The following is a 27727-nucleotide window of genomic DNA, read 5'->3' on the forward strand; positions in this document are numbered from 1 at the left end:
AGCCCAAAAAGAAAAAGAAAACCAAGAAAAGAAATATTTTTGAGGACCATGTGAGAACAATCATTTTGTTCTTATTAATAAAAATTCAAAACAACAGAGCTACAAGTGCTTTAAGAAGAAAATTCTTTATAATGAGCTTAAATTTTAAATAAAAAAATGTCAGAATGATGGCTTGAGGTTGTAGTCATTCTCAGGGTTTATAGAAATGGATCCTATGTTCAAAGTTGCTTCTAAAAACCATGTTCCAAAATCTTGCACTGAATAATAAAATGATATACTCAAAGAAGGTTGCTAGTATTATTTAATACGTTCCTTTTTATCTTTTCCATCAGGCATTTGAACACGTGAAAAAACCCCACAACACAGAGGTCCGTATTACATTGGCTACCATGGTGGGTTAACTTGCTTACCGAGAGATAGCTGGGGTTCTCTCAGCTAACAGTGCCTCAATCTGCTGAAGAAATCTTCACAGAAAGGGAGTTTAGTAAAGGAAACACCAAGGAAACTCACAATACAACAAACGTGCTGAAGGCTTGAGTGAAGGAGAAACTCACAAGCATGCTAAGCTTGTGCACACCCTCCCGTTGTATGTTCAGAAAGAAATAAAGGGGAAAGGAATGAAAGAGAATTACTGGCTAGAGGGAGACAAAACATGGGCCTCGTTTATCCTTCCTCTTCAGACACAGGCTGACAACAAGCCGTAAAAGAGATTCTGGACCCATCCTGTCAAGCACCTGCACAAGACACTCACACCAGGAGAAGGGCCCTTTTACAGGTTACAAAGGCTGCCCGGCCAGAAGGCTTCGGCACTGAATTTTGCTGTGTACAAAACCCACATAGAAGGGAATCGCTAACAACAGTGGTTACTTGCAGAGCAAGTACTTCATCTGGAGGAAACTGTTCAAGTAGTTACAAAATGGTGCACCTTGAAAACTTTATTTTTTTTAACATGATACCTCTTCTAGCCTTCGTATCATTTCAGTCCAAGCAAAATACTGAAATGGAAGATGGCAATGGAAACTCTCTATTTTGTTATCCTGAAACCCAATTATATTGCTTAGTTACCTCTTTTTGACATTCATGTTGAGGGACAAAATTTTCTCAAGAGATTGCATGTGGCAGCAAGTGCATGTAAAAATAATCTTGATATCTATATCTAAATGTGGGCACCGTCTCAAATCTGTCTCTGAAAAATTTTAGAAAGTATCCTCTTAAAGCAGAGAAGCTTTAAATTCGCAAGATTATTTCAGTGAAATTGAGTAATCACCATTGATGGAAACTTCAAGCCCAAGATTTGAAAGGCAGAAAACATTAGTCAGTAATTATCAAAGACTAAGGAAAACTTAATTACTTGCTGGCAACATCACTGTCAGCAGTGACCTATACTGGTAAATCCATCCAAAAATTTTTACTTCTCAATTAAAAGTAAGCATTGATTTAATATCACAGCTCACGGTCACCTCAGGAACAACCCAGGAGTGACAGTACCATATTCCAGCTCTGTGCTGTCAAACCTTGAAATGTGACCACCCATTTTTAATGGTAATAGAACTTCTTTTGGGATAAAGTTTCAGATTTCCTTTTGTATGCTAGAAGATCACTGTAAATAATGCTGATTGTTGCTTTTGCTTTGGTTTCAGCAAAATATTGATTTTTAACACTGAGCCATTCTGCCTTCGGCCAGAATGTGTATTTGGTGTCCCTTCACTTCATTAGGAGGATGAGAAGAGATGAGGAGGTCTAAGGAGCCCCTGCCATCTCATGTTCATTATCAACTTCCTCTGAGACATGAGTTTGGCTAGGAGAGCAAAGTCATCACAACATGAAAACACTCATGATTAAACTGGCTGCTTAAAAATGTGTTCCTTCTCAAACATCCCTCCCGACTTAAAATTAGCATCTCTCAGGCAAACTTCTACATCTGTTTGGATTTTGGCTCATTGATTCTTTTTTTTTTTTTTTTGGAAACTCAGCAATTTGATGTACCTACAGGGCAATTCGAATGCTAAGCGAAACCGCAAACCTAGTCAAAGCTGCAGGATTTTAGGAAGTCAATGAGAGTGATATTGGTGAGCTGCTGAGAACACCTGCGAGGTCATTGACAAATGAGGAGCTGGCCACGTGTGTAATGTTAACAGGCAAGGAATGGAAAACTGAAAGACTGAAGACAGAAAGGCACACGTCAATAAAGAATGATTAAGAGGGGCTCTCAGAAAACTGATGAAGAAACATGTTTAGAAGAAAGACCCTCTTTCTTATACTGCTATGAAAATAAAATGTGATGTAAATGATTGCTAATAACAGCTAGTATTTATTGAGTGTTTATGTGCCAGACATTGTTTTAAGTATTTTTCATACAGTAGACTAAATTTTCCTAACAACCCTGTACAGTAAGTATGGTTAGGATTCCCATTTTTTGGATGGGGAAACTGAGTTGCAGAAAGGCTAAGCAACTATCCTAAGGTCGCACAGCTAGTAAAAGGTTAAACTGGGAGGTGAACAGTATTATAATAGAATTTCATTGAAAACTGAATGCCTTATATTTGACATGATTTTTTGTTTAAGAGTTGGTACATTATTATAAGTGAAATGTTTTAAATACAACAATATCTAACACTCTTATACAATTTTTATGTGTCAAGATCTGTTTCATCTGCTTTGTATGTCATTATACTTTTTTTTTTAAAGATTTATTTATTTCTCTCCCTTTCCCACCCAACCCCCTCATTGTCTGCTCTCTGTGTCTATTTGCTGCATCTTCTTTGTCCGCTTTTGTTGTCAGCAGCGCGGGAATCTGTGTTTCTTTTTGTTGCGTCATCTTGTTGTGTCAGCTCTCCGCGTGTGCGGTTGCACTTTCTTTCGTGCTGGGCGGCTCTCCTTATGGTGCACACTCCGTCCCCATATGTGTGGGGCTCCCCTACGCAGGGACACCCCTGCCTGGCACGGCACTCCTTGGGCGCATCAGCACTGTGCATGGGCCAGCTCCACATGGGTCAAGGAGGCCCGGGGTTTGAACCGCGGACCTCCCATGTGGTAGACAGACGCCCTAACCACTGGGCCAAGTCTGCCGCTTCATTATACGTTTTATATACTTATTATTACTTAATTTTCACAACCCTGTGAAGAGGTAGTCTTATTATCCCCATTTTACAGATGAGGAAACTGAGGCACCCAGAGATTAAGGATTTGCTGGTATGTGGTGGAGTTGGGTTTCAAAATCAGGTAGGCTGACTAGAGACTTTCCTGTGTACTCACTCTACTGTAGTGATTCTCATATAAGATAACAAATAGATACAGATATCGACTTTTTTCATATTGTTTACGTTTTTGAGACAAGATACCAATCAGAATTTTTTTTTTAATATCTTACTAGGAAATGCTGGCCCCACTTGCAGAAGACTCCTTTCAAAGGGCCTTTGGTGGGTCACTGACCCTCAGAACATAACGACCTCCCAGCCAGGTTATCCCAAGCCAGGCCAGTCACAGGAATCATATGGCAGGTCCATCCCGATCACACGGGCACGCGATAGGACTTCCCTTGAGGCTAGTCCACCCCTGAGCGCCACCCTTCAAGATGTGCTTACGCAAATATCAGAAACATGCTGTTGGAAGGTGGTTTCACTTGTCAGGTGGTTTCATGGGAAAGCACTCCAAGAATCGTGTTACCAAGTCTTCAGTGGCTCCTTGCTCTTGGGAAAATTTTTTTTTTGCCCCTGGGCATATATTTTTAACTTTTTCCCATAAGATTATTTGCATTGAGATACAATTACATATCATAAAATTCGCTTTTATGACCTATACAGTTCAGTGGCATTTTTAGAGTATTCACAAAGTTATACAATTATCACCACTAATTTCAGAACATTCCATCACTCCTAGAGGAAACCACGTACCAATTAGCATTCAATCCCCATTCCCCTCTTCCCTAAACCACTTGCTACCACTAATCTACTTTCTGTATGGATTTACCCATTCTGGACACTTCATAGAAATGGAATCGTACGATGCGTGGCCTCTTGTGGCTGGTGTTTTTCACTTACGATGATGCTTTCAAGGTTCAGAGATGTTATAACGTGTATCAGAGCTTCATTCCTTTTTAGGGCCAAATAACATTCCATTGTATGGATGAACCACAGTTTGTTTATCCATTCATCTGTTGATGGGCACTTGGATCTTATCTACCTTTTGCCTATTGTGAATAATGCTGTTTTGAAAACCATTGTACAAGTATCTGTAAGTCCTTGTTTTCAATTCTTAGAGACATATACCTCTGAGTGGAATTTCTGGGTCATAGGATAACACTATGCCTAACTTTTTGAGGAACTGCCAAACTTTTCTACAGTGGCTGCACCATTTCTGCATTCCCACCAACAATGTACTAGAGTTCCAATTTCTTTGCATCTTCTCCAACATATTTTATTTTCCTTCATTTTGTTCTTGTTTTTCATTTTGCTCTTTGTTTTGATAATAGTCATCCTAGTGGATTTGAATTGGTTTTGATTTGTATTTCCCTAAAAACTATGATGTTGAGCAATGTTTCATGTGCTTATTGGCTATTTGTATACCTTTATATTTTTTGAAAAATGTCTATTCAACCTCTTTGCTCATTTTTCAATGGGTTGTTGTCTGTCTTTTTGTTGTTGGGTTGTACACATTCTGAATATTAAACCCTTATCAGATGCGTCATTTGCAAATATTTCCCCCATTCTGTAGGTTGTCTTTTCATTCTCTTGAAAGTGTCAATTTTAAAAAATATTGATGAAATTTAATTTACCTATTTTTTTCTGTTGTTGCCTGTACTTCGTTGTCATAGCTAAGAAACCACTGTCAAATCCAAGGTCATGAAGATTTTAACCTGTGTTTTCTTCTAAGGACTTATAGTTTTAGCTGTTAAATTTAGGATTTTGATCCATTTTTTTTGCTAGGAAAATTGTAGGTTTACTGAAAAATCATTCAGAAAACACAGATTTCCCAAATACGCCCCCCACACACACACACATACAGTTTTCCCTATTATTAGACCGTGCATTAGTGTGATACTATTATTATAGTTGATAAAATAATATAATATTATGATAATAGTGCTATCAATTATAGTTCATAGTTTACATTAGAGTTCATTTTGTGTTCCATAGTCCTATAGTTTTTTAAAACTTTTTTATTATGTAGCATATATACAAACTAAAATTTCCCATTAAAACCACATTCAAATACATAATTCAGTAGTATAATTACATTCACAGTGTGGTGCTGCCATCACCACTATTCATTACCAAAACTTTTCCATCACCCCAAACAGAAATTCTCTACCTTTTAAACATTACCTCCCTTTTCCCTACCCCAAACCTGGCCCCTAGTAATCTACATTATAGTTTCTGACTCTGAATTTGTTTATTCTAATTATTTCTTATCAGAGAGATCATACAGTCTTTGTCCTTTTTTGTCTGGCTTATTTCTCTCAAAAGATCTTCAAGGTTCATCTTTGTTGTCACAGGTACCAGAACTTCATTGTTTTTTACGGATGAATAATATTCCATTGCATGTATATATCACATTTTGTTTATCCACTCATCTGTTGATGGACACTTGTGTAGCGTCCATCTTTTGGCAATTGTGACTAATGTCACCATGAACATTGATGTGCTTTCAGTTATTTTGAGTATATACCTAGAAGTGGGATTTCTAGGTCATACAGTAGTTCTATCCTTCATTTTCTGAGAAATTGCCAAACTGTCTTCCATAGCAGCTGTACCATTTTACATCCACCAATAATGTATGGGTATTCTTATTTTCCATATCCTCTTCAACATTTGTTATTTTCTGTTCTTTTTTTTAATAGTAGCCATTCTGGAGGGTATGAAATGGTATCTCATTGTGGTTTTGATTTGCATTTCCTTGACGGCTAATGATGTTGAGCATTTTTTTCATATGCTTTTTGACCATTTGTCTATATTCTTGGAGAAATGCCTGTTCAAATCTTTTGCCCATTTAAAAAATTGGGTTGTTTGACTTTTCGTTGTTGAGTTGTAGGATTTCTTTATATATTCTGTTATTAAACCATTATTAGATATATGGTTTCCAAATATTTCTCCCATTCTGTAGGTTGTCTATTTACTTTAATGAGGAGGTCCTTTGCTGCACAAAATGTTTAATTTTGAAGAAGTCCCATTTACCTAATTTTTCTTTTGTTGTTTGTGCTTTTGGTGTAATGTCTATGAAACCATTGCCAAAGACCATTTCTGAACTCTCAATTTGATTACATTGGTCTATATATGTGTCCTTGTGCCAGTACAATGCTGTTTTGATTTTTGAAGATTTGTAGTAAGTTTTAAAATTGGAAAGTGTGAATCCTCCAATTTCATTCTTCTTTTAAAAGAGGGATTTGGCAATTTGCGGCCCTATAAATCTGATGATTACCCTTTCCATTTCTGAAAAAAATGCTGTTGGAATTTTTAGTAGGATTGGTTTGAGTTGGTAAATCACTTTGTACAGAACTGACGTCTTAAAAATATTTAGTCTTCTAATCTATTAACATGGCATGTCATTCCATTTATTTAGGTCTTCCTTTGATTTCTTTTAGCAATGTTTTGTAGTTTTCTGTATGTAAGTCCTTTACATAATTGGTTAAATTCATTTCTAGATATTTGATTCTTCTATTGCTATTGTAAGTGGAATTTTTTTCTTGATTTCCTTTTCAGATTGTTCCTTAATAGTATATAGAAACATGGCTGATTTTTGCATGTTGATCTTGTATCCCACCACTTGCTGAATTCGCTAATTAGCTCAGTATCTTTGTTGTGGATTTTTCAGGATTTCCTATGTACAGGATCATGTCATTTGTAAAGAGAAAAAGTTTTTCTTCTTCCTCTCCAATTTGTATGTCTTCTATTTCTTTCTCTTACCTAATTGCTCTGGCTAGAACTTTTAGCACTGACAGTGGTGATAGCCAGACTCCCTTGTCTTAGAGGGAACGTTTTCATTGTTTAACCATTGGGTGAGTATGATGTTAACTGTGGGCTTTTCATAGATGCCTTTTGGCATTTTGAGGAAGTTTTCTTCTATTCCTAGTTTTTTACATGTTTTTATCAAGAAATGTTGCTGGATTTTTTCAAGTGCCTTCTCTGCATCAATTGAGAGGGTTGTATAGGTCTTTTTTTCCCCTATGTTTTATAATGTGGTGTACAACATTGATTGATGTTCTAATGCTGAACCAACCTTGCATACCTGGAGTAAATCTTATTTGATCATGGTGTATACTTCTTTTAATATCCTGTTGGATTCAGTTTGCTAGTATTTTGTCAAAGATTTTTGTATCTGTGTTCATAAGAGATATTGGTCTGTAATTTTTTTGTGTGTGTGGTATCTTTATCTGGTTTTGGTATTAGGGTAATATTGGGTTCATAGAATGAGTTAGGGAATGTTCCCTCCTCTTCAATTTTTTTGGAAAAGTTTGAGCAGGATTTCTCTTAATTCTTCTTGGAATGTTTGGTAAAATTCTTCAATGAATTCATTGATCCTTGGCTTTTCTTTGTTGAGAGGTTTTTAATTACTGATTCAATTTTGTCTAGTTATTACCTGTTGAGATCTTCTATTTATTTTTGAGTCACTGTAGGTAGCTTATGTATTTCTAGGAATTTGTCCCTTTCTTCTAGGTTATCTAATTTGTTGGTATAAAATTGTTCATAGTAACCATTTATAATCCTTTTTATTTCTGTGGAGTTAGTAGTAATGTCTCCACTTTCATTTCTGAGTTTAGTGATTTGCATGCTCTTTCTGTTTTGTTTTTTTTTTTTCCTTTGTGAGTCTAGCTTAAGATTTGTCAATTTTATTGAGCTTTCAAAAGCCAACTTTTGGTTTCATTGATCTCTCTATTTTTAAATTCTCTACTTCATTTATCTTCACCATAATTGTTTTTACTTATGTCCTTATGCTCAGTTTTAGGTTTAGTTTGCTCTTCCTTAGTCCTCAAGCTATGAGGTTCAATCTCTGATTTGAGATCTTTCGTCTTTTTGTAATGTATACATTTGGACCCATAAATACCCTTCTCAGAGCTGCCTTTGCTGCATCCCATAACTTTTGTTCTTTGTGTTTTCATTTTCATTTGCCTCAAGAGCTCTCTTAATTTCCCTTGTGATTTCTTTGACCTATTGATTGGTTAAGAGTGTGTTGTTTAATTTCCACATATTTGTGAATTTTCCAGTCATCCCTCTGTTTTTTATTTCTAGCTTCATTCCATTGTGGTTGGAAAGTTAGACTGTATGATTTCAATATTTTTTAATTTATTGAAACTTGGTTTATGGCCTTACATTTGGTCCATCCTGGAGAATGATCCCTATGTACTAGATAAGAATATGTATTCTGTTGCTGTCGGGTAAAGTATCTATAAATGCCTGTTGGGTCTAATTGGTTTATAGTATCATTCAAATCTTCAGTAAGGATTGATCTTCTGTCTAGATGTTGTATCCATTATTGAAAGTGGCATATTGAAGTCTTCTACGATTAATATACAGTCTTCTATTTATTCCTTCAAATCTCAATATTTACTTCAAATATTTTGGGCTTTGCCATTAGGTGCATATATATTAATAATCATGTTTTCTTGTTGAATTGACTCCTTTATCAGTATATAGTCACCTTTGTCTCTCATAACAGTTTTTCACTTAAAGTCTGTTTTATGTGATATTAGTGTAGTTCCCCAGCTCTTTTTTGGTTACTACTTGCAAGGTTTATTTTTTCCCATTATTTCACTTTCGAACTACTTTGTCTTTGAATTTTAGGACAGTCTTTCGTAAACAGTACATAATTGGGTCATAATTTTTTATTCATTTTTCCAACCTCGGCTTGTTGTTTACATTCAAAGTAACTACTTGTAGCATTATTTTCTTCTGCCATTTTGCTATTTGGTCTTTTTAAGTGTTATACCTTTTTTGTCCCTCAATTTTTCTGTTATTTTCTACTTTCATATTTATTTATTCTTTTGCAATGTATCTCATTGAGTCCCTTCTCATTTCTCTTTGTACATATTTTTTATATATTTTCTTTGTGGTTACCATGGAGCTTAAATTTAACACCAAAAGTCTAGAACAATCACGTTTGATTTGATACCAACCAAAACTTCAAGCATACATATATACTATTCCAGTGCTCCTCTAACCCCTCTCTTTTTTATTGTACTTGTTATAGATTATATATTTATACATTGTATGTCCAAAACCATCGATTTATCATTATTTTTATGTATTTGCATTTTAGAACCTGTAAGAAGTATAAAATGGAGTTATGCACCAAAAAATTTAGTACAATAATACTGGTAGTTATATTTACCCACTGTATACCTTTTTTTGGAGGATTTTATTTATTAATTGCTTCAAGCCGCTGTCTAGTATCCTTTCCTTTTCAACTGAAGAACTCCCTTTAGCATTGATTGTAAGGCAGGTCCAGTGGTGATGAATTCCCTCAGCCTTGTGTTTATATGGGAATGTCTTAATCTCTTTCTCTCATTTTTTGAGAGACAGTCTCACTAGATATAAGATTCTCAATTGGCAATTGTTTTCTTTCAGCACTTTAAATATTTCACCCCACTGCCTTCCTGTTCCATGGTTTCTGATAAGAAATTGTTACTTAATCTTATTGGGCCTCCCTTATATGTAACACATTGATTTTTCTTTTGCATGTTTCAAAACTCTTCTTGTCCTTGGCATTCAACATCTTGACTCCATTGTGTCTGGGTGTGGTTTTCAAGTTTGTCCTGTTTGGGATTCAATGATTCTTGAATTCATGTCTTTTGTTTTCTGTCATTATTTCTTTGAATAGTACTTCTGCCTCTTTCCTTCTTCTCCTTCTGGGGCATCCATAATGTTTATATCGTACTTTTGGTGTTGCTCCACAGGTCTCTGTGGCTCTGTTTGCTTTTTTTTTTTTTTTTTTAATTCTTTCCTCTTTCTCTTTCTCCGCCATTTCAGTTGTCTTATCTTCAAGATCCCTGATTCTTTCTTCTGACAATCCAATCTGCTATTGAAATCCTCTGGAGAATATTTCATTTCAGTTTAATGTGGTTTTCAACTTTAGTATTTATGCTTAGTTCCATCGTAAAATTTTTATCTCTTTTTGATATTTTCATATTGTTCACTCATTGTTTTCTTGATATCCTTTAGTTCTTTTTCTATAACTTCCTTTATTTCTTTGAGCATTTTGAGAATAATTTTTTTTTAAGTTCTTGTCCAGTATGTCCAAAATCTGGGTTTCTTCACTTATGGTTTGTGGATTTTTATCTTGTGACTTCGGACAGATATCATTTCCTGTTTCTTTGTCTTGTAACTTTTTGTTGTACACTGCATATTTAAATATTTTCAAGTTGTAAAACTGGGATTTAGACCCTGAGCTGCCTGTTCCTTAAGTGTAACTGGTTAGTGATATAAAATAGATTTCCTTGAGTGTCAGGAGCTAACAAAAACAAACGAAACAAGAGAAAAAACTCCTTTCACAGTGTTTGCAAATTGCTGTTTGCTGGCATTCTTCTTTAGGGTTTGGCCTTCCTATTAAGATCAGCCTATGGCAAATGTGAAGTGCAGGTTCGTCTCCATCTTGTCTGAGCCAAAGCATTGCCCTGGGCTTATGCTTGCTAGTGGCCTTAGGAAGTTCCCCATTTACAGGAATTGAATGCCCCCTCTACTCCTTTTGAAACAGACCTTCCTCCCCTCCTGGGTGTCCACTGTATGACTTAAACAGGTAACCAACCCTTTGCCCCAGGCCTCTTTAACTTCATTCTTATATTGCTTTAGCTGTCTGCAAGCTGCTTATGCCTCCAGGGCAAGTTCTGGGCGGATGAGCCTGGGATGAATTTCTTGGTTCAGTCTTTCAAGCTGCTCCCCAGTAGGGTGGCACTGAAATACTGGCACCCGAGTATGTGCATAGGGATTACTCTGCTCCTTCTGGAATGGGGCCAGGGATCCATAGTGAGATTGTAAGCTGGCTCCACACAGCACCAGGGTGGGGGTGAAGTAAGGGTTAGCAAGAGCACCAGAACCATCTCCTTCTGGATTTAAGTTGCCTTTTCTTGATTCAGCACTCATGCATTTGCTGCTGCCTTTTAACTGTTTTCCAGAGTTTTGAGGAAGATGGTTCTGCAGTTGTTTCTAGTTGTCCAAAATTTCTTTGGGAGATTGGAACCCTGGTGTATCTTATGCTGCCATCTTAGTTGGCCAATGGGATGTTTAAATTCTCTACTAATGAACCCAGCATGATTTTGTTTTGTTTTGTTTTAATGAATGAACCCAGCATCATTTTTTTTAAAAGATTTATTTATTTATTTATTTCTCTCCCCTTCCCTCCCACCCCGGTTGTCTGATCTCTGTGTTTATTGGCTGCGCCTTCTTTGTCTGCTTCTGTTGTCAGCGGCACAGGAATCTGTGTTTTCTTTTTGCTGCGTCATCTTGTTGTGTCAGCTCTCCGTGTGGGTGGCGCCATTCTTAGGCAGGTTGCACTTTCTTTGGCACTGGGCAGCTCTCCTTACGGGGCGCACTCCTTGCATGTGGGGCTCCCCTATGCAGGGGACACTCCCGTGTGGCAGGGCACTCTTTGCGTGCATCAGCACTGCATGTGGGCCAGCTCCACACGGGTCAAGGAGGCCTGGGGTTTGAACCGTGGACCTCCCATGTGGTAGACGGATGCCCTAACCACTGGGCCAAGTCCGCTTCCCCCCAGCATCATTTTGTTTTGTTTTAATGAATGAATCCCCAATGGGATTTTGATAGTGGTTTTATTGAATCTGTATGTCACTTTCAACTGTATTGTCATCTTAATAATATTAATTCTCCTAATCCACGAACATGGGATTGCTTTCCATTTCCTGAGCTCTTCTTTAATATATTTCAGCAATGTTTTCTAGTTTTCATTGAAAAAGTGTTGGACTTCCTTGGTTACATTCATTCTTAAATATTTTATTCTTTTCAGTGTTGCTTTTAAATGGAATTGTTTTCTTAATTTCTTTTTAGCATTGTTCATTTCTAGTGTATAGAAATATAACTGATATTTGGGAGTTGAGTTTGTATTTTGCAACTTGGTTGAATTCGTTTCTAAGTTCTAGTAACTTTCCTGTGGATACTTCAAGGTTTTCTGCGTATAAGAACATGTTACCTGTGAATATAGTTTAATTTTACCTTTCTAAGATGGATGCCTTTCATTTCTTTTTCTTGTCTAATTGGCTTGACAGAACTTCCAGTACAATGTTGAATGAAAGTGGTGACAGTGATATCTTTGTCTTGATCCTTATTTTAGAAGAAAAGCGCTCAGTCTTTCACCATTGAGTATGGTTAGTTATGGAGGCACCCTTGTTCTTTCAAAGACACAACTCTAATTCTTATAATCCTCTAGTCCTTGACTGGAAGATGCTGATCTATGGATACACCATGAAACCTTATCTAGGAGGCCTTCAAGTTGACTGCTACACTTATATAAGCAGTTCCTTGGGATACCAAAATAGGAAAAGAATACAATCTATGGAGTGGTCCTTCTATTTTCCTTCCCCAATCCCTCACCATGTGTTGTTGGAACACAAATTCTCTCCCCCAAATTCCCAACATACTCACACACAATTTAGTCTTCTCAAATAGTTATTTAATGCTTCAGAGAAATAGCAATTACACTTTATAAAATATTGAACACCAAACTAATAAGTATTATAGACAAGATCCACCAGAGAATGCTAAAACGGGGTGAGATTTTGAGGAGGATCAAGATGTACATAGTTGCGCCTAAGAGTTCCCTCCTGAGAGCCTCTGTGTTGCTCAAATGTGGCCAGTCTCAAAGCCAAACTCAGCATGTAAATTCGTTGCCTTCCCCCCAGCATGGGACATGACTCCCAGGGATGAGCCTCCCTGGTGCTGAGGGATTACTACCAAGTACCAGCTGATGATGTAACTAGAAAATGACCTTGAATAAAAGGGTCAACTTGGACCAGCAGAATATCTCTGTCTACATATAATAACAGGAGTTAAAAATGCTTTTTGACCTAAATCAAGGGGGAAATGGAAAGGACAAATGAGTTTATATGGCTATGAGTCTCTAAAAAAGAGCCTGGAGGTTATCAGAGGGCTGCCCTTATGCACACCTGAGCAGAGTCCCAGAGACAGATAAAGTAGATACAGCCCCAGGTATTGGTTCTTCTGAGGGCTACAGAGACCCACAGGTTTTATGGTCATGGCAGATGGAGTTCAGTGCCATGTCAGTTGGCCCTACTTTGGAGTTGGTGTTTCTGTGTGATAGAGCTGGACTCAGATATGATCTCTTTTCACAAGCCTTTACTGTTACTTTACCAGAATTGTAGTTGGTCCTGGGATTTAATATATACCCAGGGGATCTGACTCTCTGGACTGACCATATGATAGCCAGGCCCTGAGCCTCAACAGACTTCAGCTCCTACACTCTGGTTTATTGGACTTACCCCACTCAGCTAACATTGAGTTGAAGAAGGTCAACCACCACATCATGGAGCCAAGAGTGCCTACAACTGAAAGCAGGAGGATTGCATCCAGCATCCATAAGGAATCTAAGCCCCCTCTTGACATAGATGTGGAAAGGACACAACCAATCCAAGGTCCATAGGATGGAGGAATAGAATATGGATTAGAGTGGACTTACTGATATTCTATTCATGAACTATTGTGATTAGTAATTGAAGAAAATGTGGTGTGGGTGTGGAGAAAGTAGCCATGGTGGTTGCTGAGTATGGGGAATGGGAGGAAGAGATGAGATGCGGAGGCGTTTTCAGGACTTGGAGTTGTCCTGGGTGGTGCTGCAAGGACAACTGCCAGACATTGTATGTCCTCCCATGGCCCACTAGATGGAACGTGGGAGAGTATGGGCTATGATGTGGACCATTGACCATGAGGTACAGCGATGCTCAGAGATGTATTCACCAAATGCAATGAATATCTCATGATGATGGAGGAGAATGTTGCTATTGGGGGGGAGCAGTGGGGTGAGGGGGGTGGGGAGTATATGGGGACCTCATATTTTTCTAATGTAATATTAAAAAAATGAATAAAGACAAAAATTTAAAATTAAAATAAAAAAAAAGATTTACATAGTTGCAAAGTACTTCCTCCAAGGTATTTATCAATTTCAGAGGGAAAGATACAAATTTTACAGTAGGGAAATTCAGAAGACACCACCATCTAATCAAGTGGCCAAGGTTAACATCACCAGTAATGAAATACAATGACATCACAAACCTTTTGGCATGATGTACTGAGAAAAACACATAATTTCCTTGCCAGAAAAGTATAACTTCATGCAAACCATGAAAAAAATATCAAACATATAAATTGAAGACTCTTTTATCAAAATGTCTGATCATTACCCTTCAAAAGTACCAAAATCATGAGAGACAAGGAAAGACTGAGTTACTCTCACAGATTAGAGGAGACTAAGGAGGAAAACCAGCTAAATGCAATGTGGTTTCCTGGGTGTATTCTGAAACAGAAAAGGACATAAGAAGAAAATTAATTATGACATTTGAATAAGGCTGTAGGTTAGTAGATAGTATTGTACCTTGTTAATTTCAAAGATTTATAACCATACTATAATTATCTAGGATGGTAATATTAGGAAAAACTCTGTGAGGGAACACTCTGTACTATTTCTGCAACTTTTATGAAGGCCTAAAATTATCTTGAAATAAAACATTTAAAAAATAATAGTTGCACTCAATTTTAACATTTCCTCAGAGGACTAATTTTTTTATTTCCTTAAATAATTTTTGTCATCGTACTCAAAGACTTGAGATTTTTTTGGACAAAATATTTAATGAGAACCTGATGAATGCACAGTATGGGTAGAAGCAAACTGAAAAAATATTAAAAGGAATATACCCACACAGGGTTGTATTTTCAAAGTCTCATGCCACTTTTTCAAAGTTTAATTTACACCCCGTGTACCATTTAATACATTACACACTGGTATCATTGTTGAACTCACACACTAGAGATGGGATTTTACTTAGAAATTCTTCTGAATATTATTTGGAATGGAGAGCCTCGCTAGTTGTAGTTAATGTGAGATGCTGGAGCTGGAATTCTTATCCCTTGTGGACTTCAGGATATATTACTTGTAGATGATGTGTTTATACAGTTGAAATATGTTTTTGTTGGTTTCCCATATTTAAGAGACGTTTAAGATAAAAATGAGACAGAGTTGAAAACATAAATGGTAAATGGCGGTTATAAGCTTGTCATAGTTTGCCATTAATATGGGAAGTTATGAAGTCCTTGACATCTCATCTGTGAGGACATATCAATTACATTCATGCTGTTTGGTCTTTAATGTACATGAGAATCTTCCATGGTTCTTGTTAAAATGCAGGTTCTGATTCTGCAGGTCTGGGAGGGACCTGAGATTCTGCATTTTAACAAGCTCCCTGGGGAGGCCCACCGTGCCGGCCCCCGGACCACCCTTAGGGGAGCAAGGACCAAAAGGACTGGAAAGGAGTTTATGGATGGGTCCTGTCTACCTCAGACTTGAACCTCTCTAGAAAAGAAGTTAATGTTAAACAAGTGAAATGTGTAAGTGCCTAAAGGCGGTATGGGTGATAAGGAAATCTCTCTGATGAAACGCTCTAGAAACAAGAAGTGCGGCGAGTGGCGCGCCAGTCATCCGCGTCAGGCACTGCTCGAGCGGGAAAGGGAGTAGGCGCTGGATCCAGTCTGGGATCAAGCTGAGCCAGCCCAGGGCAGGTGGACTGGATGCGCTTCTGGGAGGACAAAATCTCCCGAGGACGTTTGCCACTGCCGCCAGGGGGCGCACCCCCATAGCTTTTCAAGGTCGTCGGCGTTGGACTGAGAAAAGGAGCTGGCGGGGGAGTCGGCGTTAGTTGCGTGGGGGATGAAATGAGATGAGGAAGCCGATGCGGCTCTAGACAGCCGCGAGGCCACCCCACACCTCTCCGTTTTAGAACCAGACCTCAGGTCTCTCTGCGGGCGGCGACTTAGGGATGGGTCCAGGGGATCGTTACACTGACGATGCAATCGGATTAAAAGCGATGCAAGAGGGGTTTGCCGTGATCACCTCCCCGGAATAACCCAGGGCTGGGGCTGCGGACGATGGAGAGCTCCTGGCCTTCGCATCTCTTTCTTCTGCATGTTTGTATTTTCAGAATGCTTCATTGCTGCAAACATCCTTCTGAGGAAAGAATGTCTGGTCTTCCTAATTGTTGGTTAGGAAGAAAGAGACCACATTTAAGCACTGCGGCCGAACGAGGATCAGAAGGGCCGCTTCCTGCTCTAGCAGCAGAGGCTGGCCTGAGCCGCTGCTTCCTGTCCCCAAGCCTCCAGCCACAGGGCAGCCCACGAGCTCGGGGCAGAAGGCTCCTGTGGGGAGGGAGGCCTTGCAGTTTGCTCCATCCTGCCCATCAAACCACGTCGATTCCTTTCATTTAAGTCAACTTAACAGCTTACACACGAACAGATTTTTTACTTTATTTTTTTTTAATAAAAAATAGGACCTGCTAATGGCAGAGAAATAAATCTAAAAATAGAGGAGTGAAAATTTAAAAAAGCCTCTCTTCATTCACTAATCCTTCCCAAACTGCACAACCCCACCTCCAGATGTAACCATTATTAACCACCTAAAAATATACTTTATTTATATATATATAGAGAGAGAGATACACAAATGATTTTGCTTAACTTTACAAAAATGAGATTATTCAACTCATTTTGCAGCTTGCTTTTTTCACTTAGGAATAAATTATGGTCCATCAGGATGAGGTTTTTAAATTGAAACATGCTAAAACATTTTACAAATCTATTTTCTTGATTACAAACCATGGGATCCCTAAGCCTAAAATTTGTATGTTAACAACAATAAATGCCAGAGCCTATCTTGGACCCCTCTGCCACATTTAGCATTCTGCCTGCCCAAGTTTACAAAATAAAATTAGTGGGGTTCTCATGTTTTCTTTCTGAATGATACTGAAAGAAGGAGCAAATTGCTCAAATTGTGAATACTTAATTTTGCTCCTCTGAGGATTTAAAATTTTAATGCTTCATTTTTATTTATTCCAACTTATTTTTTATAGGAGTCATTTTTTAAACTAACAAAAACCAGTACTCACGTGAAACAGGAAGTAGATGCAGAGATAGCTATATTGTGAGTTTGCACTCTGTTTATTTCTTCCAAACATCTGAAAAAAGTCAATTAAAACACTGATTAAAAAGAACTAGGTAATATAGTTTTCCTTTTTAGATTTGCCCTCCAGGATCCACCAAAAATATATCCCAAATTGTCCCTTTCCCTAGACCAGGAGGTCTGAAACCTTAATACGTAAGAATCCCAGGGTGCTTGCTAATAATGTGGATTTCCAGACCTCACCCCATTCTCCTGAATCCCATTTCTACAGGATGGGGTTGGAAATCTGTATTTCCACCAGGCTCCCCAGATACTTTTTAAGTCCACCAATATTTGACCAAAAAGGCTGTTCCATGTCTCTGTCGTGCACTGGGTGAATTTCTTTTCTGATGATTTCTATTCTGTTTACTCTCATTTAAAAGAAGAGGGGATGGAAAGAATGCTCAGGAAATGGTTTGTACCGACTTTTTCAATTAAAAGCTACCTCAACTTTTTTTTCCCCCGAAGTCTTAGGAATTCTTCTTTTCTTGGTTTTAAAAGCTTGAGCCCCTCACCGTTGTCAGTTGGCCTGTTGGCCTGCAGGCAGTCATTGGACAGGCCACCTCTGCCCCTCCTTGCATACTGCAGCAGAGCATAACCAATTTGAGAAGTAGCTGGTGACTGTTTCAATTCTGGCTGATATTCCTTATAAAATTAGCCAAACGGGAAAGTCATTTTTCTCTGATCCCTCTGCAGTAGTTTGGTTAGTCTTGGCTTACACTAAACTTGGAAACTGAAGCATTGGGCTAAAAAAAAAAATCTACACCTATGCAGCATGAAAAAGAAGGGATCGCAGCCCTACACGGCAGTGTGGACGAAGCTCATGGAAATAAGCAAAAGGAGCCTCCACTCACCACGATCCGGGGTGAAAGATGTGGGAAAAGCCCTGATATTTGGGGAGGGGCTTCTTGCCTGGGAGGTGGTACAAGGGAGGCTTCACGGGGCTGGGAATGTTCTATCTTGATCTGGATATATAAACATATAAATAGCCATCGAGCTAAATGCTTAAGCTATGTGCATTTCACTGTTGGTTTACTATATCTCAATAAGTTAAAAAAAAAAAAAGATGATGTGTGACTGCAAATATGCAAAGGCATAGTAGAAACAAAAGTCTGTGACCATATCCATGTACCCATTCAAAACCCCCAAACAAATGCAACACATTTTGGCAAAAAGAAAACAAATTGGAAACAGTGACAAAAGCAGTTCAACTCCAGCCATAAACTGAACACAGCGGACAATGTGCGCCCCACCTCCCAACACGGTGTTCTCAAATACCTCAACCTGGAGTGTGGATTTGGTCTTCCTTTGAATCGCTGCCAGCTCCCGGAGAGACTAACCAAGCAGCTTTATCAGCACATGCGGAGGCAGATGACAAGAATGGGACTTCCTCAGTGAAACTGGGCTTTTGTTCCAAATCCGGGTGACTGCATGCAGGGGTGATACACCTGGAGGCGAGGAGCCACTGATCAATAAACGGTCAGTGCAATATTTTCCAGAGGCTGCATTTTAGTCAAGAGGCCTGGAAGTTGAAGTTCTTTAGGCACGAAGTGGGGATGCTACATGGGTGGACCGGCCCAGCATATGCCTTGGAGAGTTCCTCTTTCTTTTATCCCCCATCAGCCAACACTTGGTCATGTTTTTGCATTTAAAGCTTTTGTGTGAAGCTCCAGTGCTCTTTCCTCCCTCTGCTGGGACCATGTGCACCCGTGCTACGCAGCAACTGTTGCAAGGCAGGCGTGTCGCTTCGGCCAAGCAAGTGGGTTCTCGGATTTTCTCACCTCCTCCCTTATAAAGTGGTGGCTTGTCTGACACAACTGGCATTGTTTGGTCTTATGGAGACACAACCGTGCCTTGCCTGGGAAACAGCTCCGTCAGATCTGGGCACTGTGGGTGAGGAGAGGCTGGAGACCAGGAAATACCTGAGCAGAAGGGCACGGCAGATGGCTCTGTGCGCAGATAGTGTTGTCAGGGCACGATAAAGCCCATGCAGGGTGATGGAAGCCCTTGCCTGGTCCTTATTCTGTTATAAAGGTGGATGTGACCTAGATGGACCACTCTAGGCCTGAGACGAGACCCTATGCCTCTGCACAGGACTGGAATTTCTAGAAGGTTAAAACAGGGGCCCTAGGGTGAGGAGGGGTCTGCAAATGCTTTGGCACATCCCTACGAGTAGCCTCTCCCCGCCCATCTTGGGGTGATGGCTGAGGAAGGCCCTGCAACTTTCTCCCTAGTGCTGCCTGCACCACAGGGGAGGTGAAGAAATAAAAGGTGAAAGCCACGCAGGATGGAGGAGAAGCGTGATGGGGAAAGACAGAAGGCCCATTACTCATTTCAGTTCTGGTTCCTTCCAGAATTCAGTTTCCAGGTGGGGGGTGGGGCACTTCCAAAGCCAGGGAGGGGGCAGGTAGGATGAAGAGAACTGTTTGCCTTGGAAGAGCAGCCCCCTGGCTGCCTCGTCTCCCTTCCCCTTCTCCCTGGGCGGTGGTGGGGAGGACAGAGGACAGACAGGAGCATGTGCTCCACCCCCAAACTGTGGGGGGGGGGGGAGCAGAAGAGGGGCTTGCGGGGGAGGGGCAGGTTCCTGCAGGGGAGTCTCCTGTCTCCTGGCGCCAGGGACCCTCCCGGTCGGCTGTGCACCCTCCCTAGTGGTGGTGGCTGCTCAGGGCTCCTTCTGCTTTACATCAACAACGCCCCCCCCCTCCCCGGGGGCACTGAGACCTGTCAAAATGAGCATAAACAAAAATCACCATTCCTAGGGGCAACAGGACTGGGCTCGCTCTCCCTCTCACTGTAGGTGCTGAGATAATTTCCAGGAAATCGCCCATTCCTGGTTTCTCCCCTCCCCGCTCCTCTTGCTCCCTAAACACTCCCCATCTCCAGTCTCCAATCACACACCTCCTCCTGCCTGACATCCCCCGAAGCTAGTGCTCGCTCCTTAACCCAGTTCATTCCAGAGTCCATCTCCCACCTTTTATTTGCGCTAGTTTAGACTCCAGAAGAGCTATCTGAATGTCTGTCCCAGATAGTTGAGTGAAAGACAGCTTTCTGAGCTCCTAGACATTTTCTCCAAATGCCTGATGGCACTAACACGACCGGGGACTCCTCCAGGCACCCTCCAGCCTGGACGCACTTGCATATTTCTAAATCCTTCTCGGTACCTGGTAACCACAGCAAAGGAACAATCACACCTGCTCAAGGGAAGGTGTGCTGCGCTTGGGAAGACGCCAGGCTGAGGACAGGAGTAAATAAACCATCTGCCTGGGAAGAAATCCCTTCCAGTGCTCGCTGGGGGAGGGAGGCCCCCTAGCACCCCCCGCTTTGTCCTTTGCCATGACCTGTTGGGCCCTGATGCCGTCAGGGTCATCTGGGAGGCCGTGGGCAGGAGGGCATCCACAGGTGGGGACATATTTGGAGTCTGGGTGCTCCCCGACCTAAAGGGGAGAAGCACTCTTCTCTCCTCCTCACCTCTGCAGATGTGTGCAGCTGATTCCACGCTGTGATCCGGTTCCATGCAGGTCACCCAGACGGGACCTTCCTCGGGATCCTCTTTGGAACCAGCCCCTTTGCTTTCCACGCCCCTGCCCCCTGCACCTCCCAGGGCAGTATCCTAGGGAAGCCCCAGGACGGTGGGCGTGCTGTGGCTGGTACCAGTCGGGGCGATCTCCAGATGGCACCTTCTGCTGCGAGGACAGCCCGCACCTTTGGTGGGTGGGGGGCAGGGGAATGCGGGGGCCTTGGCGCTGGCAGCAGGGGCAGGGACAGGCTGATGCTTCATACCCTCAGGCCTCCTCTCCCAGGGACGCTGCCAGCTGTCCCTTCCCCCAGCCACAGCATTGGGTTTGGGCCAGCAAGATCCAGGAGTGAAGTGTGAGCCCGGGCCAGAGGGGGGAGCCAGGACACCCTCAGCGAGCCAAGAGGCCTCGAGGGAGGCCTGTTCCAAGTCCCGAGCTCAGCGCACCGGGGGATCCCCGCAAGGGGGCGGAGGGAAACCCGGGAGGCCCGCGGGAGGAGGCGAGGCCGGTGGCAGCCTTGTGCGGCCGCCGCGCCCCTTCTCTGGGTAGTGGGTTGCCGGCGTGGGGAGGGGGGAGCTGAAGAGACCCTGGGGTTCCCCGAAACTTTCGGGCGAATCCTTCGTCCTGGAGACCCCGCGTCTCTCCCACGCGTGAGCTTCCCGAGAGGGGGGCCCTGCACTGCCCACCCCCCTGGATCCCGCCTCGGAAGGACTTCGCAGGGCTCCCTCCCCACGCGCCCCTCTCCCCGCCGTGCTGCCGGGAGCCGGCCGAGTCCAGGCACTGCCCCCCACCCGCGCCCGCGCGCTCCTGCGGCGCCCCCGGCCCGCACAGTGCTCCCGCGCGCCCCGGCCCCGGCCCGGGCTGCCCGCTCGCGGACCACGGAGTAGGCGGCGGCCCCGCGACGCGTCCGGCAGGCGGCGAGGCCGCAGCCAGCGCCGGTGGCCTCGCCAGCCGCGGAGTTGGCCAGCGGAGGGGCCCTCCTCCTGCCGGTCCTTCCCCGCTCCTCCTCCTCCTCCCGCTCCCCGCCGCCCCCGCCTCCCGGCCGCCCCCGCCGCGCCCGCCGCGCCGCCGCCCGAGGCCGAGCGCGGGCGCGGAGCGTGGGAGCCATGGCGCGCGAGGAGAGGGACCCCGAGCACCGCGAGGCGGCGGCGCGGGCGGGCGGCGAGCAGGAGGAGGAGGTGGAGGCAGGGGAGGTGGAGGCAGGGGAGGCGGGAGTGAGCGACAGCGACGACGAGGACGGCGACGAGGAGACCGGCAGCGGCGAGGAGGAGGACGGCTGGGAGCGCAGCGAGGACGCGCGGCTGCTGCGCGCAGGGCTGCCTCCCGCCGCCGCGGTGCCCGCCGCCGCCCGCGAGAGGAGCGGCCGCCGCCCGCCCGTGCTGCCGCCGGGGCCGCCGCCCGGCCGCCCGAGGATGCCGCCGCCCGGCGACGAGGACCGCGCGCGCCGCCGCCGCCGCCGGAGGGACCTTCTGCTGAGCCAGCTCTGCTTCCTGGCCTTGGTGGCGCTGCTGCTCTGGTCGCTGTCGAGCCTGCGAGAGCAGAAGGGTGAGTGCTCGCTGCCGGCCCCGAGTGGGCGCTGCGCTCCGGCCGCCCGCGGCTCCCTGCGCTGGCCGCGGGGCTGCTGCGCTCGGCCTGGCGGGGCCGCGGGCCGGAGCGGCGGGAGGGAGCGGACCGGGCCCGCGGGCGCGGGTGCGGGCCACCGAGACCCCGGCCACCGCCCGCAGGGGCTCGGGACGAGGGTCCCTGGCGCCCCGGACTGGGGCCTGGGGAGGTGGCCGGCACGCTCGGGTGCCTCGCTGCCCTGGGAACCTGTACCTGTGCCTCTCGGCTCGGCCCTTCTTACCCGCGGAGTGAAGGGACCCGTGGTGGCGGTGGGGGGTGGGGGGTGGGGTCTTACCCTGTGCAAGTCCCGCCACGGCCAGACGTAAAGTTGTCCGTGTCAGAGTCTGCACCTGTGCAGGTAACCACCTCAACCCCCCTTGGGCTTGTTCAAGGAATGAAGGGGGCAGGTTAACAGAGCTCCCCCTAGGTTCTCCTCCGAAAAGAGGTGGATGAACCAGGGAGAAAGATCCATGCCCGCCTTTCCAGAACAGGTGCCAGGAACTTGGGATCAGAAAAAAAGTAGTGGCCATCCAGCTAGGGCTCAGGAAGGGGCTTGTGCTACTAAACTACCCAGACGCTGGGAGGGCATGGATTCCTTTGGAAACCCCAGGTCCTTTTGCCGATTTCCAGCCCCGGAAGCGATGACTGGCCTGGGCTGCCCATTGTCCATGCCGTGCGGTGCCCTTTTAGTGGGTCTGCATTTAACCCCAAGTCTTATCTTTTTCCTTGGCCTTTCGTGAGCTGAAATCGACCGTGTGGGAAAATGTGCTCAGAACCGTTGTCCCCTGAAAACTGCTGTCTAAAAATCTGAGGGCAAATACCTGTTATAAAACGGCTTTACAGTTCTTGGGAGTACAGCCTCTAAATGATGGTGAGAAAAAAAGCAGTCACAGAGGTGCACTGTGGTGTGCAGTTTGGCTTTAGCTCTAATACAAGGGGTTGTGCCGAGCGGGGTAAAGGCGTTTTGGTGGTGACGGCCAGACCTTTTGGAAGGGGTCAATTAAGAAGGGCTCGCCCCCAGACGGGCTGGCTGTGGGCTCAGCAGTTAAACCAGAGGGTCGGTCCTGGCGCAGGTCTCAGCAGCTCTCCTGACAGACTTCCTCATATATGGTAATAGGAGAGAGTCCCTCTTGGACTTGAGCGGCAGCTAAGGCTCCACGCCTCTCTGCGTTGCTCCTGAATCCCAGATGTGGCCGTGGGGACTGAGAGCAGGAAGGAAACTGTGCGGGCGACAGGGGGGACAGCGCATGGCTCTCCAGGGACAGCCTCAGCCCTGCCAAGCACTGGCCTATTGGCTGATTCTCCTTAGGGGGGCTTTTGTTGACCCTGTTTAACATTCCCAGTTTTTGTGTGTGAAAAGCCAGCTTACAGTTCAGGCCACCTTTGGAAAAGGGTCATCTCCTGCTGCCCCCCTTTTTTTTCTTTTTCTTTTTTTTTGAATATCGGGTGCCTGTTTGCACTACTTTCCAGGATAGGTTAGCCTTTTTTTTTTCTGGTTGGGGAATGTAACCCATACAATTGAGTCAGTCAACTGTAGGGGGCTGTCTGGTCTCCTGGAAAGCTTGGGATGCTCCAGGGGGAAAGGAAGAACACTCCGTAAACTTGAAACCTGCCGAGATTGTCAGTTGGAAATGGTTTCCCTGGCCCTGACATTTCGGTCCAGGTGCCTCCAAGTCAGATTTCGTTCCATTGCCTAGCCTTTCCCCATTCCTTCCCTTCCTCCCTTTCTCCTTTTCTCCCTCCGTATTTATTTTCTCTCTGTCTCTCTCCCTTTCTCTCTCTTTCTCTGTCTTTCCATCTGTCTAGCTCTCTCTGCCTCTCTCTCATTGCCAAAAATGTAAGACTTAAGAAGACTCAGCTCCAGCAACTGGAGCTCTAACAGTAAAGAGCCAACAGTGCTAAAGAGGTTGTGGTCCCTTTAATAAAGCCTCCCTCTCTTTTCCTTAAATGACAGGCTAGTTGCACTTCTGCCTCTAATCACCTTTTCTTCCATTAGATATTGAGGATTTCCAAACATGACCCACAGAAATATTTTGCAGCAAGGTACAGGTTTCTCGAGATCATTTTTAAATCTATTAATGAATGGGTGCGAATCTGCAAACTGTTGCTTGGGGAATTGTCATCCAGCATCATTAAGCACTTGAGTAGGGACTTCCACCCTAGAAACTTGGGTGCCATTCTAAGCAATGGTCCTTTCAATATGGACTAAATAGGACTCAGCATTGTTTTAAGACACTGTGACTCTGAGAGGCTGGGAGAGTTGTTTAAGGTCACACAGCAATTGAGGCTTAAAGAATAAAAACTCAAACTGAGGAATCCTGGCGCTCTCGTCCCACCTCCGCTCCCTGGTGTTCATGCCACCATCTTGGCACAGGTTTGTTATCTTTATATAATCACTTATAATCAAACTGTACTTTTGCATATATATATATATATATATATATATATACCTTCGTAATGGACAAAGGTAACATCTTTGGTTATTCACCTTGATATTCATGCAGCGGTGGTTAAATGTAGACTCTCAGAAGTTTGTTTCCTAACACGTACTGACATTTGTTTTTAAAAAATTATTTTACCAAACAAAAATAGACATGCGTGGCAATTATGTAGTTTTGTCTAACACTTCTCACACTTTTCATATGGAGTCTGAACTTCCCTTCTTGACATTTAACTGCCGTATAGATTGTTTACTGCTGAGATGGAGCAAGGGGATTGTTTAATTGAGATCAGGAAGGTTTAGTGATGAAATCAAGAGAAATGTTAATTCCATCAATGGGCAGCAGCACCAATAGAAACTAAGACTGAGTGGGCTTTAGGCGCCAGTCACTTACTGAGTGCTTTATACGCCTTGCCTTATTTAATCTGCAAGTGCTTTTTGCAGACATTTGTGGCTTCAGACAAGAAAGAAAGAAGAACCTCGGGTGCCCTATTTAGTTGTTGCCAGTGAAGAGCTCATATGGGATCCCTGTTTTCAAAGTCAATTGAAGTTAGGTGTTAATTTTGCTAATGAGAGTTTTCTTTATTTTTGCAGTGAGAGGGGACTACTTTTGAATATTAGGAGTGTTTAAAAGTGCTTAATGTTTCTTTCAGGTAAAGAACCTGGTCATCTTTTTCCAGAAGTGGTGTGGAGTAAGCCCAGGGATGCTAACTCAAGAGTTAGTACAGACATCTCCTCTAGAAAGTGTCAAGTGAGGTGAATTGTGAAAAAGAAAAAATACACACACACATCTATACATGCACTTACATGTATGCATATGCATTTGCACACGTATCTGTATGTGTATAATATAAAACCTTGTCTCAGTCACTATTGCTGTGTAACAAGCCATCCCAAAACCTAGTGGTGTAAGGCAGCCATTTTTGTGAATTATGCTTGTGGGTACTGCAGGATAGGAAGGTGGACATGGCCTATGTAGGAGGGCATTGTTTCTGCTCCAGTGTGTCTGAGGCCGCAGCTGAAAAGGTTCAAGGACTCGGGTCTTGACAGCTGGGGACTGGGGCCATCTGGAGGCACCTCATTCGCTGGCCCGGTGGTTGGTGCTGGCGAGTGGCTGGGACCTCAGCTGGGCTCTCACCCAGAACACCTTTACCTGCCCTTGCCCTGTGGTGTTCCACGTGACTTAGTTTGAATTTCGTCACAGTACGGCAGCTGGGTTCCAAGAGAACAAGGTAGAAGGGCATGGTGTCTTTATGTCCTGTCCTCAGAAGTCACGTGTCGTCACTCTGCCCTCTTCTGCTGATCAAGGCAGTGGCAAACGTCAGCCCAGGTTCACCACTGCAAGGGGTGTGTCAGGTTCAGGTCACAAGACGTGCACCTGGGATGGGAAAGATTATTGTGGTCATCTTTGGAAAATCCAGGGGTCCCAATTTAGGAGTGATTGAAGACATTTCCCCAGGTGGTAAATGATGAAAAATATATGTGTATATGTGCGTACACATGCATGCACATTATTTTTGAAATACCTCCCAATTATGAAAACACTGCTTTTCATCTTAACTTCTTTGGGAGCCAGTGGTGATAGTTGAGAAAGAAAGCTATGGGTGGGATTCGAGCTGCATATGTACCCCGCAGAGCTGACACCCCAGCCTTGCCTTTGTGGCTTTCCGTTGCTCAGAGAGCTGGGACCACGGGCCTTCCGTGGCTCTGGGGAGGCCCCCTGGACTCTCCCCTTGCCTTTCCTCTCAAAGCTGCCGCCACGTGGGCCTTCATTCTGTTCTTCCAAAGCCTGCCCCCGCTGGCGTCAGAGCTGGCCCACACTGGCCCACAGGCTCCCACCGCCTCCTCCTTGGCTTCTGGGGCCACAGTCTGCCTGACTCCCCAATTTACTCCCCCAACACACTCTATAATATTTTCCCTTCATGGTTGGTAATTAAGTATTTATTGGGTCTTTTTTTTTAAATTAGGTCTTGATTTGACTAACATCTCCTTCACCAGACACCCCAGGGACCTTCCTCATTCCAGGCACCAGCCCAGAGTAGATGTGCAGGGACATCTGTTAGATAAAGGAGCTCTGTTGATTCTGAACTATATAGCGCCAGTGATAAAAGCCAGCTACCGTGTACGAGGAGCCCCCTAGCTGGCACACACTTTATTTTGACGATTTAATATTCTGCCCCTTGTCAAGCAAATTAGACGCTGTTAGGCATTTGTCATGGGATACCAGGGGGCTGCAGAAAGGGGAAGTGATGTGCCCTGATCACTTTAAGTACCAGGACTTTAGCCCAAGCCTACCCACATCATAGCCTGCAGGCCTTCTCTCCAGGCCTCGACGGTGAAGGACCGGCAGAGAAGATGGGAATCACGCTGCCTTTTTCAGTCAATTGGGGAGTAAAGGAGTAGCAGAAGGTTGGTTTCATAGAAGCAGTATTTTAGAAACACATTGCTTTTCAACCTTTTCTATTTTCTGCATAAACATATATAGATGTGTCTCTTTCCTCCTGGCTTTTCTTAGCTGTTCATCAACCCAGATTTTTCTCAACGATTGCCTTCACTTGCAAGCCTCAAATCCTTGTGGGAAGATTTTTTTTACCCCGGAGGGTTGGCAAAGCCAAAAGAATTGCAAAACCAGTTATTTGCTGAGAATTCCAAGGCCTGGTGGAAGTTGGCTGTGAGGACAAGATTTTGGCAACTCTGTGTTTCTTCAAGGAGATTTCTTTTTCTTGAGTGAAGGAATTTTTTTGTGGTTGTGGGGGGGGGCAGGGATAACAGTACATGGATTTTTAGCATGGGGAAACTGAGGTATGGAGAGTTCAGGAAACATTCCCAAAGTTGTGTAGCAAAATGGGTGGTGGAGCCAGGAAGGTAATTGAGGTTTTTCTGGCCTACTCCTGCCTTCTGTTCCTGCAGAGCTTGTGTCGCATTTATGTTTGTCGGCTGCAGTGGTGGTGCTGGTGCTGCCCTGGAGGCTTTTAGGATTTGAAGTGTTAAGGATGCAGGTGGAGGA

The 27727-nt window shown here is 43.8% G+C and overlaps 1 protein-coding gene and 1 long non-coding RNA gene across 3 annotated transcripts in view; one reads left to right on the forward strand and one right to left on the reverse strand.

Annotated features, from left to right (window-relative positions):
• Positions 1-12593: 12593 nt before the first annotated feature.
• Positions 12594-21322, reverse strand: LOC105746380 (uncharacterized). Its single transcript, XR_001118774.4, has 4 exons — positions 20632-21322; positions 18442-18611; positions 17111-17179; positions 12594-16200 (listed from the first exon to the last, which is right to left on the reverse strand). It is a non-coding gene; the product is annotated as an uncharacterized lncRNA (long non-coding RNA).
• Positions 21323-21720: 398 nt separating this feature from the next.
• Positions 21721-27727, forward strand: part of SLC24A3 (solute carrier family 24 member 3) — a 567991-nt gene continuing 561984 nt past the window's right edge. The window contains exon 1 of one of the 2 annotated variants that reach the window (XM_004447747.4): positions 21721-22223. In XM_004447747.4, the coding sequence (XP_004447804.3) occupies positions 21785-22223 (439 nt within the window). In that variant the 5' untranslated portion in view covers positions 21721-21784. The remainder of the gene's footprint in view (positions 22224-27727) is intronic. The other variant, XM_058286760.2, reaches the window with a different exon arrangement.

This window comes from Dasypus novemcinctus, chromosome 24 (assembly GCF_030445035.2).
Source record: "Dasypus novemcinctus isolate mDasNov1 chromosome 24, mDasNov1.1.hap2, whole genome shotgun sequence".
NCBI classification, from domain to species: Eukaryota; Metazoa; Chordata; class Mammalia; order Cingulata; family Dasypodidae; genus Dasypus; species Dasypus novemcinctus.